The sequence below is a fragment of the Tachysurus fulvidraco genome, chromosome 6 (assembly GCF_022655615.1).
Source record: "Tachysurus fulvidraco isolate hzauxx_2018 chromosome 6, HZAU_PFXX_2.0, whole genome shotgun sequence".
Taxonomy (NCBI): domain Eukaryota; kingdom Metazoa; phylum Chordata; class Actinopteri; order Siluriformes; family Bagridae; genus Tachysurus; species Tachysurus fulvidraco.
Window position 1 is genome coordinate 14,908,837 of NC_062523.1, and position 17,927 is coordinate 14,926,763.

At 40.7% G+C, this 17,927-nt stretch overlaps 1 protein-coding gene across 1 annotated transcript in view; it reads left to right on the forward strand.

The window, feature by feature from the left end:
- Window positions 1-17,927, forward strand: part of chn1 (chimerin 1) — a 36,875-nt gene that overhangs the window by 17,056 nt on the left and 1,892 nt on the right. Inside the window, exons 7-11 of the mRNA XM_047814939.1 lie at window positions 10,809-10,886; window positions 12,652-12,736; window positions 16,328-16,501; window positions 16,914-16,991; window positions 17,787-17,924. Coding sequence (XP_047670895.1) covers window positions 10,809-10,886; window positions 12,652-12,736; window positions 16,328-16,501; window positions 16,914-16,991; window positions 17,787-17,924 — 553 coding nt within the window. The remainder of the gene's footprint in view (window positions 1-10,808; window positions 10,887-12,651; window positions 12,737-16,327; window positions 16,502-16,913; window positions 16,992-17,786; window positions 17,925-17,927) is intronic.

A 17,927-nucleotide genomic window follows, 5' to 3' on the forward strand; every position in this document is an offset into this window, starting at 1 on the left:
CATCGTCTCGGAAGCTGATTTCAGTTATTATATGTTTGATTTGACGCAAGTCATTGAAATAAATGCTCTGTACAATTTGGTAGAATATGTAACGCTGAAGTTTACAATGGCATTAATAATTTGTTTAAAAACATAAGAAAGCGAAACACACCATTTCTCACAGCTCTCAGTGGGTCGTGCTGATTGGTTCGAGCTCATCATGATGTGAGAAAAGCTGTGAGACGCCACAGTGCAGCTGCTCAACACACAGACGCCTCCAAAGCACAATTAAACAGCTTGCTACAAAGCAAATTAGCCCTGTTTTAAACATGCACTAATTACGCACAGTCATCATTCGAACTCGGTCTGAATTATTAGGTAGGTTCAGAATCTAATCATGAGAAGGGAATCCGCTCAAGCTACAATGCCTTAATTACTGTTTTGCCTTTTGGAACATTATAATTTGAGCCATTTCCTATTAATCTCACCAAACACATTTTACAGATATTTTAGATGCTGCCTTTCTTTTCTGATTCTAATCATTTTAATTTATACAAAGACCTGTCTCTTAGAAACAACAGGATCTTAGACACACTGAGGGACAACGCAGATAGAAATGTCTGTGTATATCTGGTGCAAAGAAAGTTAATAAAAATGTATTGCATGATGTGCTGAGTGTGCACAGGGTCCTGGACCGTTGTGTAAATTGCTTTGTGTCTCTGTAGGTTTGTTTTTAATAAAGCGGTGTTATCTCCTTAACAGGAAGTCCGAGAGTCTCGGACCTGTCTTGGTAACATCAGCTGTGTGGTGTTCGGATTATTACTGTAGATATTAGGCCAGATATTGGCAAACAGATTTCTGTGGACTTTTTTTTTTTGGCCAATGTTTTGTCTTCAATCTACTTTAAATATAACACTACTAGTGTGCGCTACTCTATTCACATCAGCCGAGGAGTTTAGCCTTCAGCATGAATTCATTTGAACAATTTGCTGTTTTTGTGCATCAGGAACTGACACCAAACAGTCACTGTTGAGTTTGAGCAAGGTTTACATTTACGACATTTGATGCCCCTATCCAGAGTCAATTACATTTTTATCTCATTTTATAAACTGAGCAATTGAGTTTCAAGGGCCTTGCTTGGTGGACCTCAAATCAGTAATCTAACAGTTTAGCCACAAAGCTACCACAGCTCCAAGGTCTGTAAACTTGTGCTGCTCAGCGCTAACTGTACCCAGCTGTAAATAAACATGTCTGCCAAATCAAGAAAAGAAAACTCAGCATTCAATAACAGCATGTCCAAGAAAAGAAAAAAGGAAAGCCAGATTCCAATAACATAAATTATATGTATTAAGAAATACAATGATGCCAGTGCTCACAGCTGAAGATTTGACTGTAGAATCATGATGTGCTTCATCAGAGACATGATCAGCGGAGGATTTTGGGTGCTGTTTTTCCCAGCTAATTTTCATTACGCTTGATTGATACATTTTATTAGCTCGTCACAGTTTGGGGTTGAATTAGATTTGCTACGTGAAACCGGCCCCGGACATCAGAGCTTTCCCTTGCTCTACATTTTAACATTTGTCATGGATGTTACATTTAAAATGTAAATAATTCTAAGAATTACTGGCTTTATATAAGAACATGGTTGCATGATAACACTAAGGGGGTTTTCCTTTACACCTCGTTAGCAAAGACCAGGGTTCTTACAAGCTGCAGAAATTTGGCTTTTTGAAAGCTTAAACAGCCATTTTTATAGTGGTGCTTCATAAGTGCTTACGTTTTAATAAGTAAAAAAAAAAATCCAAATTTTATATGAAAAAGTGTGTTGTTGTTTTTTTTGTTTTTTTGACAGAACACAAATACAATCCGTTCACTCAAAATATGCCGCAGTGCCTCCTCTTCCTCCTGCTCCTCTTCCTCCTGCTATCTCTCACTCACTTTGACAGACAGTTCCAGTAACTCACCTGAAGGATACTGACGTTATGGTGAAGATGCAGCAATGCCTGGGAAATGCTCATTTCCTCCAGAATGGCTGGAAAAAGTGTCAGAATTATTGAGCATCCTTCCCTCTGTAAAATTTAATTTTTTTTTTTCAGTTTAAAAAAGAAGAAATAAGGTAATTGTTAAATGACAATTCTTGTGAAGTCCTGGGGTTTTCAGTACGAGCCCTGATGGATGCATGAGTCTGTATATAAGCAAGCCCATATTCTTTAGAGAAGAGATTAAAAGAGTATTAGTGAGAAGTATCTGTCTTCAGAAATAGTGCAGAAAAAACAAAGCATGTGGAATCACTGCACTGTTACATGACAAGTTGCCTCGATGTCCGTGCAAATGAAATTGCTTTGGATTTCACAGGTTTTTTTTTTTTCTTTTCAGCTCATAGACCTAAGACTCATTAGCAGACAAAAAGCAGTGTCTAGTCATGTGTTCATCTACGCACTATCTTATAAAAAGCACATTCTCCCAGACGCTGAGTAGAGCCAGGGGAAAAAAGGGAAATGTTATTTTAGTAAAAAATCAGGTCAGGAAAAATCAGGTGATGCAGTATGAAAGCTTCTTTTTTTTTTTCTTTTTTTTTTAGTTAGAGCTTCATGAATGCTCTGTTTAAACATTAACAGGCTCTTTGCTTCCAGAGATTTTCACTGAATTGATTGTTCTTGCTGTGCATTGTTCATGTGGCTGAGCCTTGAAGCTTGTGTCTTTACATTGCCTTGTGAGCTGTGTGTTCATTTTTCAGGATTTATTTCAATTGCTTAAAGTGCGATCTTAATAATTCTTACATTATTTATTATTATTGACTGAATAGAAATGAAATGCATATTAGACATTCATTGCACAATACACATAATTAAAATTGGTAGATTATTTATACCTTAAAAATCTTTTTTTTCCCATAATGTATTAATAGTAGAATACATTTTATTAGACAACTAAGGAGACAACTGGCACAGAGAACTCGACGTGCCATTCAGCTTCATCTTGTTCTTGTTTTTGTTGTTGCTATCTCATTTGAGGACATTTGTTTATGGCACAAAATAAAACAGAATCTGATGGCCACAGATGATAAATACATACAATCAGTCCAACATTGTCCTGTACAACTCATCCTTTGGCTCACTCAGGGGGACAGTTTAGTAGCTCACATCTACAGAAAAATAAAATATGCTGCCTATAACACAGTGTGCAACATGTCGCAGACGAAACACCTGTTCCGAGGGCGAAAACGCACCAGGGTTTGATTCAAACAGACCAAAAGGCAAGAGTTTGCCAGGAAAACGAATCAGTGTTATACAATACAGTTGAATTCTCTCTCTGTGCTTCTACATCAACCTCCGACATCATTTAAACAGGACATACAGAAGACATAAACTCTTAATAGCACAAGAAGAAGGAAAGGAGGAGAAAAAGATGTTTGACACAGATTCTTGAGTTGATTCTCTTCTGTTGTGAATACATCTAAGCAGTACGTTCTGCATCATATATCGCTATAAAGCGTGTGCTGTATGAGGGTTAAGTGGGAGGATTTTCTGGGTTGTAAGATTGTTTAGAGTTTTATGTGTATCAAATCTGTGTGGGTGTTAGCAGGATGAATAATTGAGGAAGCTAGTGGTGCTTTTTAAGTGTGTTTCTTTTTAAAGAATTCCGCAAAGCCCGTTACAGCAAACAGGATAATCACTGATCCTACACTCCGGAAGCACACGAGCTGTTCCTATGGAAACTCGTCTCCTTCCAGCAAAAACCGTTCGACCCACGCACATTCAGTGCGCGCACAATGTTTGTTGCTTTTCGTCATCATATGGAGGCATCAGCTATGAGTCACTCTAAAGCTTTCAGATGGTTTCGAGTGCTTTGATAAGAATGGACTTCTACGGTATATATCCACCTCCGGCTCCAGTAATGAACAGTAAATGAACACTCATAGCATCTTGAATAAACACAGTGATGCTTACTTTACCAAAACATCTTCTGTCCCTCATGATCGGGAGACTGGAGCTGTAAAGTGACTCAGATCATTACTCTAATAACATAACATGATGTTACATTTATCCCTTTTACCGTATAGATGATCTGAGCTAAAAATGAAAGAAATATTTTTTCTCTTCCCTTCTTCCTTTTTTGGCGATCGTCTAGTGTCTTTGCTTTTTCTCTGCGCCTGTTTACACTAATAGCCGAAGTACTACACTGCACACAGTCTCATTAAGTATAACTTTAGCTGCTGCTTAAATAGAATTATCGTAATTGGCCCATGCGATTACTTCTGCTTTCATCCCCATTAAGCAAATGATGTTGATCTTTCAGGTCAGTTATTTCAGGTTTGTTTACTGCTTGCAGTTTGGAGTTTCACTGCAGTGCTGCAGCTCTGCCTGAATGTAAGAAAGTTTGCCGTGCTTGTGTGTTTATTTAGTTGTTGCTCTCTCATCATGCGGCAAACCGAAGAATGCGGCTGGTTTGCATAACATCGATCAGAGACACAGGCTGAAACTCAGGGGTTGTGGTTGACCCTGGCTTCTGCAATGAATGAGAGGAAGGGAAGAGTGAACTGTTCTGTGCTGCATTAAGCTTTCCAGCATAAACACAAAGTGTGTGTCTGTCAGCTCACTAGCTCTCTAAGTCGTGTATCAGAATATCATGTACATAAGTTTGGACCGTGAAAAGATGACTCAGTTACCATCATCATAACTACATACTCGCAATCTAAAACATCATCACTGGCACTTAGCAACAACAGGAATGTCCGACATCTTTCCGACTTTATTTTTTATGTTGAAGTATGTTATGAGAAATTCTTTGATTGCTCTGTTGTTTCCTTTAACATTTCTAGCTAGTGGATTTTATTTTAAGTCATTAGACCCAAACAAACTTTATGTAGAAGATCAAATAGAGTTAACATCACCCCTGAAAAATTATTCAAGCAGCTTCTGTTTGTAGACAAATTTGGTTGAGAGTTTATCCACAATTTTCAGCTGAGAGGCTTCAGACGCTCCCTGTTTATTCAGTGCATTGTGGGATTTTCTTTATGGCGCAAATGTTTCAGTGGACTTGTGATTGAAAGAGAGACATCCCTTAAAGTTTACAAGTCCCTGATCAGCGCTCTGACTAATGAACTACAGAGATGAAGGAAAGATGAATTAGATTCAGCACAGAGCATAACTTGGAATTAAAAGAGAAACACACAGACATAATCGTCAGGTATAACAAACATTTTCTGTAAATCTACATAGTAAAACTGTGTATCAGATATTTTTTCATAACTGTTAACAACAAATAAAGAAGGCATAAAGTCATCCTACCGCATTTGTTTACATCACGTATTTCTACGAGAAGAGCCAAAAACTAGTTTTCCCTCAAACTCGCTAATGGACTATGGATCTATGCTAAATTACATAAGGAATTGAAAACATCTGACTACAAAACAGTTTTATAAGCTTTAAGGCTCAGGCACACATGAGCGAAATCTCTGTTTTTATGGAGATTTGCCACATCAGAGCCATACAATACAAAGGCTTCCAGTTATTAAACTTTCCTGAGGTTTTATAATATCCCCAAATGTGGAACCTGTAGACAAATTCCTCACTGTGACATCTCTGTGCTCCAGATCAGGATATGAAAGACTGGATTATCCTTTGTAACTCCGATATTGAGGTGAAGATACCAGATACCACAAATACACAAAGCAAAAGCAGAATAAAACACATTCATACAAACAAATGTTACTTGTTATACGAATGAATGCTAATTGAAATATATTAATACATCACAATGTAGTGTGTTCATCCAGCTGAACACAAAAAGCTACAGAATGCATCATGAAATATTCATGTACACAGAGCCGAGCCATTCTTTACCTTAACCTGTGGAAAGAGCAGACAAACACACACATACACACACACTAGCATTCACAGGCACACACTCAATCTCTAATGGATTTCTAGTGTATTCCATGATATGAAGTAATTATTTGTGCGTATTAGCTCATGTATCATGTACAGAGTGTGTGACCTTGGTGTGTGTGTGTGTGTGTGTGTGTGTGTGTGTGTGTGTGCTCAATATGTGATAGTCACACCTCATTTATCATTGCCCAAGCTCCAGACAGAAGCTGATAATCTATTTATCAGGCCAAAAAAACATGCCTATGTTTCCCTTTATGTTCTTGCCGAGTAAGTAAAATAAAATAAAAGAAAAGAGAAAACAGCTAGATGTTTTGTTTTCAAATACATTTCTCAGGTAATGCATTTATTATATCTTAAACAAAAACAGATCGATAAGGAAGACAACACATCATGTAGAATAATGATACAGGTAATTATGCTCCTCTTTTGATTCTTTTTTTAATTACTTGTACAAGGACGGTATATTATTTGGTACAAACCTTTTAAGGTGATGGCTAAAATCATTGGTATTGAAATCATATAGTAATATTATAGCTGATTTAGGAACAAAATAGATTTTCTTTTGGCTCCTCATCTGCACCGACTGGATCAGATAATCAATAGAAGCAAAGTTATACCTGCTTACTTTGAACTTCATTTTAATGCATCATCCTATGGCATTTTTTTTTTCTAGATTTCAGTCTTCCTGCTGTTCTCTTTACTTCTTTGTGAGTGTCTTACATAATCGCAAGCTTCAGGCTTTCTTCGTTATATAGAGCGCTGCTATAGTAACAGATTCTCCATGTTCCTCCGCACTGTTCTCGGCTCGTCTTCTCAGTGTTCAGCTGTGAATTTGAGGAGGAGGATAATGATGAAGATATGCATGTGGGTTCAGCCTGTACCTCAGCTGTGCAATCTAAAAGCTAATAAAAGTACACTGACGTGCAGAGCGAGTCTATGGAGAATCCAAATCCTGGTTCTTTCCTTTTAAGTGATGACAGATCATATATTATGATGACAAATCACAAAGGCAGGTTAAATAAAGTGAATAAACCTGAACAAAAAGGCATTTAATTTTGAGCCCCTTGGATTTTTTTCTCTAAACATGTGAAAGAAGGCACTGAGAGCTTTGTGTTTCTGTATGTATGAAATCATGAGCAGAGGAGAGGAAGCCAAGCCACTCCGATAGAGACCACTTTAGAGATTATAAAGATCAGCAGTGCATCTTACATAACAACACACTTGCCTACACAGAAGTTTAGCTCCTTCTCCCCTCATTCTTGTTTTCTCTCTCTCTCTCCATCTCAAATTTAATGAAGGTGTTCGGATCTCGGAAGAGAAACTTTTCTTAGTCGCTTGAATTGTCAGGTGAATTTTGTTTGCAGAAGTTTATATAGGTGATGTTGCTTTTTTTTCACGTAAACTTCAGCCCTCATCATGATGGTCATTATGGCAGATCTGTGCCCTTCTGGTGCAGCTAATAAGTATTCAGGTTACATGCTTGTAAAAGATTCAGACTTCTGTTGAACCATCAGGTGTTTAAAGTCAACAGACAAATGAGTAATTACACAGCCAGATGGACTTGTGCTTTCTCTCTGTTTTAGTAAGGGCTGAAAATGGAGCACTCTGCCTCCATCCAGTTTACGAGTGCCGTTTGGGTCCGGACACTGTTTGACAAATGCGCAGATCAATCAGTGTCAATTAGCTGAGCGACTATAAGCGGCCCCATTCTGAGAACCAGGCGCCAGCACTGCACTGAGCAGCAGGCAGCGCTATTAAACTCCAAAGTGCCTGAACACGCAGCAGGCGGTACTATTACACTAACACAGCAGCAGCGTGAGGGGAGGCGAGTATGAAACGCGCAGGGCTGCTGTGCAGAGCCGCACGGTGCAGGTTTCTCTTGCTGGGTGAGCTTGTCCCCTGGTATACAGCAGCAGCGGCTCCACTGGAGTCCTGCACTCGCAGCCTTTCATCTCGGCTTCAGCAGTTACAGCCAGTCGGCCGGCATTCGGCTCATTGATCTGGAAAGCAGCAGGCAGGAAGTCCTCTCTTATCCTAACCACAATTTGGGCTCCGAACTGGAAGAGGCTAGCTTTAGTGAACTCTTCTGGTATTGATTAGAGGGAGCCACACTGAGGTGTGTATGTGTGTGTGTGTGTGTTTGTGTGTGTGTGTGCGTGTGTGTGTGTGTGTGTGTGCGTGTGCACTCACACTTCCTTTCAACTTCGGACCAAGGAGGAGGTCAAGTTGAAGAAAATCCATAATCAGACAAGGATAAGAGAAAATGTCACGGAAGAAGAAAAATGGGAAATGACAGAGAAGGTGGCGCTTGTGCACGTGCACCAGAATCTAGGTGATGTTGATCATTGCAAACTGGGTTCAAAGTCTCAGCAAGAAACCAGGCCCTCTCTTATAGACCTGCTCAGTCAGGTCAAGGTATTGTCAATGTTTTTTGTTAACCAGCTTTAAGCTGTTTAATCAAATCTTTGGTTAAAATGTAGAGATAATCACTAGAATTTGTCTGGTTAGAAAGCCACATGGTTCACATGGTTGATCCTAGAGGTATTGTTTCAGGACTGGGTACCAATCTCAACAATAACACAAGTGGAAGGTTTTATAGTGGCTATTCCTGGTGGCAGTTTGGTCAGAAACAAAGCATGCTTTGGAGGAAAGATTGGTATCTTGATGTGAAACCCATGTGGACTGAACCTGAGACTACCTGTAGGACGTGGTGGTGTGAGTTCACTCGCACTGGAACTGTGCCATAATTCTTCCTGAATGTGAACACAACTTTTACTCGGGTCAACACGTGTTCAGGAAGTAAAGTAGCATTATTGTGCATGTAGATTCCACAACATGAAACATTATTTGCGAGCAGCAGAACGCAGCATTCTCTTGGACATCAGATGAAATCTGAACATGCGTCGCACATATACGCAAGTGTCGTTCACTCTGTAGCACGAAATAGACTTCACTTTCAGCTGCTCAGCTCATGAGCAAGGCCCTCAAGCCCTTAACTGCTCATATGTATAAATGAGTTAAATGTAAGTCGATCTGGAAAAGGGCATCTGCCAAACGCCATAAATGTAAATGCTTATGAAGATGAAGTCTTGCCTTATATTTCTTCATTCTTTCTTGTAACTTGCCCATAATGGTTTAAATTAGGCTACTAGTTTGTTTACATTTTGGGAAGTAATGAATAACCAGATAAATATATTGGAAAATATAATTGGCAGGTTGCAGCAAAAACAATGGATTAGAAAGAAATAAAAAATCCCAGTGATGTAGTTAACTATTAGGGTTTTAATTACACAGCAAAATAAACTTTTTAGTTTAGGCCATACCCTGATATTTGAAGGGGAATATAGCGATGCATAAAGAGCTGAAGCTGTAGTTAATTGTTATAATGCAAATACACAAAATTATTTAATTGTCTTTTATTACAGCTGTAATGCTTACACCGATTATGGTTACATTGATTACTATAATGAAATGCTTTTTATTTATGTTAATTACTCTAACTATGTATTGCTTCTAGTTTATTACAGATTTTCTTTTTTTGTGTGTGTGTTTGTGAATGGTGTGTATTGGAGAGCAAAGCACCGCCTCTCATTAACTGAACACTGTAATTGGGTTTAGTGCTGGAAGCCAGGAAGCTGTGTGACAGGTGCTGCATTGTGCTGAAGCCGATTTAATTACACCGAATAAGCACATCACACTAGAGCCTCCCTGTAAGGTCTGGGAGGATTCAGAAGGAAGCAGATTGTCCTCTGAGATGGGTAGATGCTTTGGACAAGCTTTATTTGCAGTTGTTTGAATCATTTTGTAAGGCACTTATTCTGTAGTTCTGTTTGTCTGCTCAGGTTTGTGAGGTCATTGTCTTGGGTTTCAAATTCAATAAAAAATTATCAATTTTTTTTAAATTGAAAAATATTCTCTGTGCATGTCAGCATTGTACGTTGAAAATTCGCTCATTTTATTTCTGTGAAAAATGTTACTACTTTTTTTAATTGGGCCACTTGAGGTTTTTTATTATTTTAAAAAGAAAAAGCTAATAATTTTATGTTCCTGTGCTTGGAAATGACCATGTGATTCTGTTAACAAAGTGTTATCGCTTAGCTCAGAGGTGATGGATGACTCACACAGGCCGTTACGAGCCCACGCTTGTTCTCCGGTTCCTCCACACTTCTGTGCCTGCTACTGTCATTCTCTCCTCCCACACACTCGCTTACGCACAGCTCTGGTGAACGGGGCGAGCAGGAGGGGGCAGAATGATGGCGACGATAAAACCCTGGCCTGCTCTACTCTGATTGGTGGATTTAAGCTGTGTAATCAGTGCCACTGTCGCTGAATCCCTCCCCCACTTCTCTCCTCCACTCCCACCTCCCCTTGCTCTCTCTCTCTCTCTCCCTCTCTCTCTCTGAGGCAGTGTTCCAGAGAGGATATCTGCTGCTCGCAGAGAGGAGAGGATTAACTCAACCACTCATCTCATCTGCATATAGATGCTTAGACAGACCGACTGAAGAGCTACACACACTATCACACTTAAATTCTTTTCTGTTCCCTGTTCAGGACTTGAAGCTCTTGGTTTAAGGACACTTTTCCCACTATCGGAGTTGAGCTCTTAGGGAAGAGGCTTGTTTTGATTATGTTCAGCACTCCGAAGTTTCAGTACAGCAATGCAGGACTTTCACAGTGTGACTAGATTCCTTTGAGCGTCAGGGGCTTTATTTTTTCTCTCTCGTTGTCCTTGTGTAAAATCCTTTAGCGTACGTGTAGAGTATGCCATCACGGGAGTCCTACACTCTCAGTAAGGCTGAGAAGTCCCTAGTGCACAAGACCAAGCAGGAAGGGAAGGAGCAAGAGCTGCTCGCAGCAGCGCTGGCCATGAGGATGCGTCCTCAGAAACCTCCAGCTACCCTCTGGCAGCCTCTCAAACTGTTTGCTTATTCACAGCTCAGCTCGCTGGTGCGCCGGGCCACGCTGAAGGACAACGAACGCGTCCCCAAGTATGAGAAAGTCCACAACTTTAAGGTAAGAGCTTCTTGGTTTCTCTGCTATCGTGAGTTACTGTTACTACTGCATGTGTGAATGTGCTGAAGATGTTCATTCATTTATTCCTTATTACTCTTTTTTTGTTTAGTTTTTTTTTTTTTTTTTGCCTTTTTGTTTCACAATATGACTAGTATTTACCATCTTAGATTTGATCATTATAAAATACAGGTTATATACTGTAAATGCTGCCATTATTGTCACATGTATAGAAAGCCTGAACCACTATTGTGCAGATATTTGAAGTGTGTTGTGTGTGTGTGTGTGTGTGTGTGTGTTTTAGGCTGTCTTGTTTGTTTGTGTGTGTGTCTGTGTGTGTGTGTGTGTGTGTGTGTGAGAGAGAGACCCCTTTGCTTCAGGGTGACAGATGGAAAGATTAAGGATTGATAGGCATCATGAGCACAGAGGTGTATTCCCATTAGGCTTCAGTCAGCAGAAGTGGCCTCCTTAACTGTCCACCTCGTTTATTTCCCATCTCCTTTATATCTATATCTTCTTTTTTTTCTTCCTGTTTGCCTCTTTCTTTCTTTCTCTTATTGTGTGCACTTTCTCTGTAGTCGTGCTGTCCCTATATTTCTCTCTCTCGGCATGCAGAAGTGTTTGTGCCACTTTTCCCCACCGTACAGTGTGTGCTGTGTGTAAATTGACTCTAGAGGCTGTGATATCACACCAGCTCTGAAATTGCTGATTCTTGTTTTTTTTTCCTCTGCGTGTCTGCTTCTTATCTCCTCAGTCTAAGAGCATTATTCATACACTCATGCTGCTCTACTGCTGCTTTTGCTGGCAAAAGCTCAATAAATTACACAGACCATCATTTCTTTTCTACATGAATGTAACACAAATATTTTAGTAGTAAAACTCTCTTATTAATAACATGTTATGTAAGATAGGCCCAGAAAAATGAATGCTTTACACTTGACATGTTAAGTTTTTTGCATTTCCATCTCTCCTGATGTGTGTATAAAAGCAGCAGTTCAGTTGTAGGACACTGCTCGGTGTTCATGGAGCCCAGGCTTCATTTGCAGTGGCCAGTCCCCTGCTCATGATCCCTAGAGAGCGAGCACGAGGCCTCCTGATTGGATGAGCTGTTACCTGGCGCAGCGGGGAATGAGAGCTGTGATAGCTCTGTTTCTGCCTCAGACAGCCGTTCCTACATGGTCCAACGACACACTCGCTCACCCACAGCCCCTCTTTCTGTTATTCTCTCGGCCTTCCTTTGTTCTGTCCCCTTTCTTCTGTACACATCCTCTGTGCCGCTGTGTACTGATCTACTGATTAATTGTCTGAGTGGATTGAAAAGGCCATCAGATTTGGCATAGCTGTAGCAGCCTTCATACCCAGATCACAGATAATCCCCCAATTCTGCTGTTGGAGACGAGTTTGCCATCCTAAAGAGCAAGGGGCTCTGTGTGTCTGTGTGTGTGTGCGTGTTTCTGTGTCTGTGTGTGTTTCTGTGCGTGTCTGCATGTCTGTGTGAGTGTGTCATCCTAAAGATCACGGGGCTCTGTGGGTGTGTGTGCACGCCTGTCTGTGTGACTATTTGTCTGTGTGTCTGTATTTCGGCCCGTGTGTGTCATTCTAAAACGCAAGAGATCTGTGTGCCTGTGTACATCATCTTAAAGCTCAAAGGAGGTGTGTTTGTGTGTGGGTTTGTGTGTATGGGTTTATGTGTGTGGGTGTGTGCATGTGTGTGTGCACGCCCTTCAGGGTGTTTTAACATATTGCTTTGTCTCTCTTTGCCCTGTAGGTACACACGTTCAGAGGCCCACACTGGTGCGAGTACTGTGCCAACTTTATGTGGGGGCTTATTGCTCAGGGGGTCAAATGTGCAGGTGAATACACATGAGCACACACACACAAACACACACACACACACACACACACACACACACACACCATTTCTAAAGGTTTTCATATTTTCTATATTAGTTTCAGTGTACATGATTGTCTGCAATTCTAATAACAACGCTAAAGTTAAAAGCTTCTGTGATGAAACAAACATTGCGGTTAAAAACACAATAATCAGTTCAATTAATTCATTAACAAAATTAAAATCCAGTTATATACCTGAGATACAGTTGTGCCTAAACAATTCTGCCTAAAAATACAATTTAACCAGTGAGGTAGGAAATTATATATGTTCTGTTCATGTGCTACGAAACCTCAGCTTTCTTCCTCAGTCAGCGGATGCAGTGTTTATCCACCAGTAGATGTAGTTGTTGTTCATGTTGCTAAAGCACAGTGTGTTGTGTGTAGATCTGTGTGTCAGGGATGAGAGGAATAACAAACGATTGTTTCATACTGACAACTCAAGGCTCTCAGGTTGTTCCTTTTATGTATGAATGCACTGTGTATTTTGTTTCTTTCATATGGATTAGCTGACTTTACAGTTTCGTCTGTTGTCATACAAAAAACTGGATCTGCCGTTGGCCTATACTGTAGCTTCCTGTTTTCCTCATTTAAAGTATGTTGATTCTGTATTTCAGGTGTTGGGCACTTAGTGGAAATATGTAGGTTAATGTTTGTTTTATTTGTAATGTTTTATTTATAGAACAAAGTGAGATGCATACATGTTTTCTGGGTCTGGTGTTATGAATAATACATGAATCAGATTTGAAAGCAGCCAGTTCAAAGCTTTTTTTTTTGAGATCCCATTTTTTTTTCTCTCTTGCTCGTGTGCTCGCTCTCTCTCTCTCTCTCTCTCTCTCTCTCTGTACATCTTTTCTGTTCTCTTTTTTTTTTATTAGTGATGCTACTAGAAACTAGGACAGCAAAGTCGCATTTGATGTTGAAATTTGCATTCCCATATGCTCCTCCCCTCTCTCTCTCTCTCTCTCTCTCTCTCTCTCTCTCTCTCTCTCTCTCTCTCTCTCTCTCTCTCTCTCTCTCTCTGTCTGTGTGTGGTAGGGGGATGGATTAAGGGGGCTGGTTATGTGCCAGCATGCCGACCCCTGTGTCTGTGCGTGTTGTGCCACATTGCTTCATCAGGCTACAGTCTCCCTCCTTCTGCAGAAACCCATTCCATCATGGCAGAGTGCAAAACAAAGCTGGCATATCTTCATAACAAGTGCAGGGCTGAGAGCCCGGGGAGACACACTTTGATATTCAGTCCCCATAACCCAATATGGGGAACTCTGTGACAGTCTCACAGTCCTCTTAGCGACAAAAGAAATTAGATCTCTATTGACTGTCAGTGTGTAATAAGTAGAGCAAGGATTCTGGCAAATATTTCTGGTCCAGAAGAGGACACCTCCCATATTAAGTCCAGTAGACAGGTGTTAAAGCTAATATTTCAGACAAAAAAATTGACTTCAGGATGTCTTGTGGTGTATTGAGAGAGCACACAGTGTCCTCTAGTTTGGCACTCAGGGTGTGTGTGTGTGTGTGTGTGTGTTTGTGTGTGTGTGTGTGTGTGTGTGTGTGTGTGTGTGTGTGTGTGTGTGTGTGTGTGTGTGTGTGTGTGTGTGTGTGTGTGAGTGTGTGTGAGTGTGTGTGAGTGTGAGTGTGTGTGAGTGTGTGTGTGTGTGTGTATGCGCGCACAGGTTAAGAGCCTATCTGTGTCGTTGGCCCCCACCTGAGGGCTTGAGGGTCATCTAGCACTAGTATTCTGAACACGGGATCAGCAGACCTTAGAGGATAAAGTGAATCTATTAACCGGTGCCCTCTATTACTGCGCCTGTCTCCCGCTCTTAAGAGATCCTTCTCTCTCTTTCATACAGTAATTACATTTCTCCATCAATGAATTTAAATGAAGGTAGTAATGCTCGAGGGGCCATTTTCAATCTTTTAAGGTCGAGTCTTTTCAATTGGTATCACTATTGCCATATTCAGTACTTTTATTTAGAATAAAGCTGTACGATAATGCTAAATGTAATTATAGCAAGTAATGGGGAAAATTGTTTTCTCCAGCTTTAGTCAGTTTAGAAAGACGGCATCCAGCAGGAGATTGGATTTAATGATTGTTGCTGTTCAGTCAGTAAATGAAAGGGGTCAGTGTAATCACGTTATCGGTGTCTAGTAGATGAATGGGCTGTGGCCATAGCAAGCAGGATTTCAGCAACCTCTCACTAATGTGCTTTTCACTTCTTCTGTTGTTCAGTGCTGAATGAACAGAGCACGCACCGCCTGCTATTTATCATGCTGGGATCGCCATATTAACTCGTACTGATAAAAGAAATTGTGTGGGTGTTTGTGTGTAAACCTAAAAGCTGGCCCCTAAAATTTGAGGCAGACAGACAGACCGAGTGCAGCATAGTGCTTTGAGATTCTGTGCCATTTTGAGCTGGAAATGAGGTCTAGTGTAGCCTGCAGCACAGTGAATATCTGCCTGCTTGATTATTTGTGTGTGCAGGGACGAAGGCTATCGGTGCACCTCTCTCTCTCTCTCTCTCTCTCTCTCTCTCTCTCTCTCTCTCTCTCTTTCTCTCTCTCTCTCTTTCTCTCTCTCTCTCTTTCTTTCTCTTCATTTCCCTCTTCTCATCCTTCAGGCCATATTGTTTTCAACCTAGCTTTAATTCCCTAATTCTCCCCGAACACAAAGCAGCAGCAGTTGAGCGTCTGCCCCCAGCTCAAAACACGCCACTTCTCTGGCTTTCACTTCACTCAGCTCTTCTTTACCTTCTTTTTTTCTGCCCACATGGTACCTGCTCTAGAGCAGCTGGCCTATTATGGGAGCCATACATTGTATATTAACGAAGTCATTTGCCTAACTCGTGCTGTCTGCATTTTGGGGTGTAGGGAGTATACCTGCAGCACTATGCTCTAGGATATGTGGACAATTTAGCATTAGAAAAATAACCCCAGTGAGTGATGAATTAGTTGAAGTTTAAGATGTGCTGGTGTAATATTTATTTTTTTCACTATGTTCTTTTGAAACTAAGAATCATTTTCCTGGGCTGCTTCTCTGTTCTATACTGCACACCTTCCTCAACCCTTAATCAGATTTTCTGGTATTATGTCCCATAAATGGGTAAAGTAGCTCATGTATTTTTTATCAGATGTCATTTGTAGACCTAGCAGGTTCCTCCTTGGTGACACCGACAGCATGACTAGGAACCAGTCCGAAAGTGATGACATCAGCAATCAGGGCTCATTGACAGTTTGGACACATATTGATTTGCACAACCTCAGCACACTTGGTTGAGAAATTAACTCAATCTGCTCTAGGTAAAGGCTACAGGCAATCAATAAAGGTATTAGTCTCAAACTGCTGTGCACTTCTTCTAACTCAGCATGTGCTGCTGAAAATTTGGTCAGGGCTGAAATTTTTCATTTGCACAGATTAAGCACGCTGATGTGGTGTTGTAGGGTTCCTGAAAAGAAGTGTGTTCAAGACTGTTCTCAGGAAAATTAGAAGTAATTGAGGTGGGTTCTGTTTATTTCAGTGGATTACAGAGACCCTTTTGTTTTTTTATTTGTTGCAGACTGTGGCTTGAACGTTCATAAGCAGTGCTCCAAGATGGTTCCCAACGACTGTAAACCAGACCTGAAACATGTGAAGAAAGTGTACAGCTGTGATCTGACCACTCTGGTAAAAGCCCATAATTCCAAACGACCCATGGTGGTGGATATGTGCATACGGGAGATCGAATCACGAGGTAAGCTCCACCTTTATAGTCAGCCATGTTTCTGATTAACAGTGGATCTGTGTTAAGTTTGTTTAGAGCTCTCGTGAAAGACGAGTTTGTTTTATTCTTGTTCATTTACCAGCATCCACATACTAATATCACTAATATAACACTCTGTTTTTGTCTTTAAATGTCATAGGATGGAGGCTTTTCATTTGTATTGCCTTCAAAAATTAAATAAAATAGCACTGTGACAGTTTAGCAGCATGCTGTATTAATGAACGTCATTAAACAGATGGATAATTGTTTGAGTGGCTTTGGTTTACACTTCAAAAGGACTGCTCCATTAGACACAGCATATGTCCAATTTTTGTCTGATGTGAATGAGATCGTTAATGATTTTCCAAATAGAGCCTTTACAGTAAACTCATTTCTGTTTTAGGTCTGAAGTCAGAAGGTCTTTACAGAGTGTCTGGCTTCAGTGATTTAATTGAAGATGTCAAGTTGTCCTTCGACAGAGGTATGTTTCCCTTTGTGCACACTGAACGTTTTCCAAACAAAGCAAACGTCCATTTCAGAAGTCCTCCGCGTTGCATTTAGTTCTGATGAAATAAAGTAATTGTAAATGAAATTCGCTGCATGCCTGTGCAGAGCTCCATGCGTATAATCCTGCTAAGTGTTAAACACCCACGTGTGTTCCCAGTGCAGTGTTTTTAGGTCACGCATTGTCTAACAGTGGGAACACTGTGTATTGGTACTGCCTCGGCTGCTTTGAGCTGCTTTAATGTGAAAAGCTGCACATTTGCGTGAGGATTATGCTCCATCTGCACAGAAGCAGTAAGTCCTCAGGAGGCCTCAGTTCTGCCGATTAGATACCCACATGCAGGACAAATGGACAATGTCAGAGACTGTTTAGCCTCTACAGAGTGAGCTAAAGAGAGGGAGAGAGAGGAAATGAGGAAAGGCTTTTGAGGTGAGATTTGAATGGGGGATTGGTGAGGGAATGTGAGAATTGGTTTAGGAAGATATGAAATTAAGCAGGTTATAACCCCTAGCACTGTCAACTTGGCTTCTAGCATTGTGATATGAGGCCAGAAATGAAGTGTCAGAAAGTCTGGAAATCCAGCTACAGTACCACACACTCCTGCTGCCAGGATCATGTGATTTCACCCACATCTATGCATGACAAATATCCTCCATGGTGCTTGGCATCCTCTTATCTCCCCGGCCATATTTGTGGAGAAGCACTTTTTCTACAGTGACCTCTTGATGAAGCATGCATCATTGCTCAGTCTCTTTCCTGTTTTGTGTGTAGACGGGGAAAAAGCAGACATCTCAGTGAACACGTATGAAGATATTAACATCATCACGGGTGCTCTTAAGCTCTACTTCAGGGAATTGCCCATTCCTGTTATCACATACGATGCATATCCACGCTTCATCGAGGCTGCCAGTA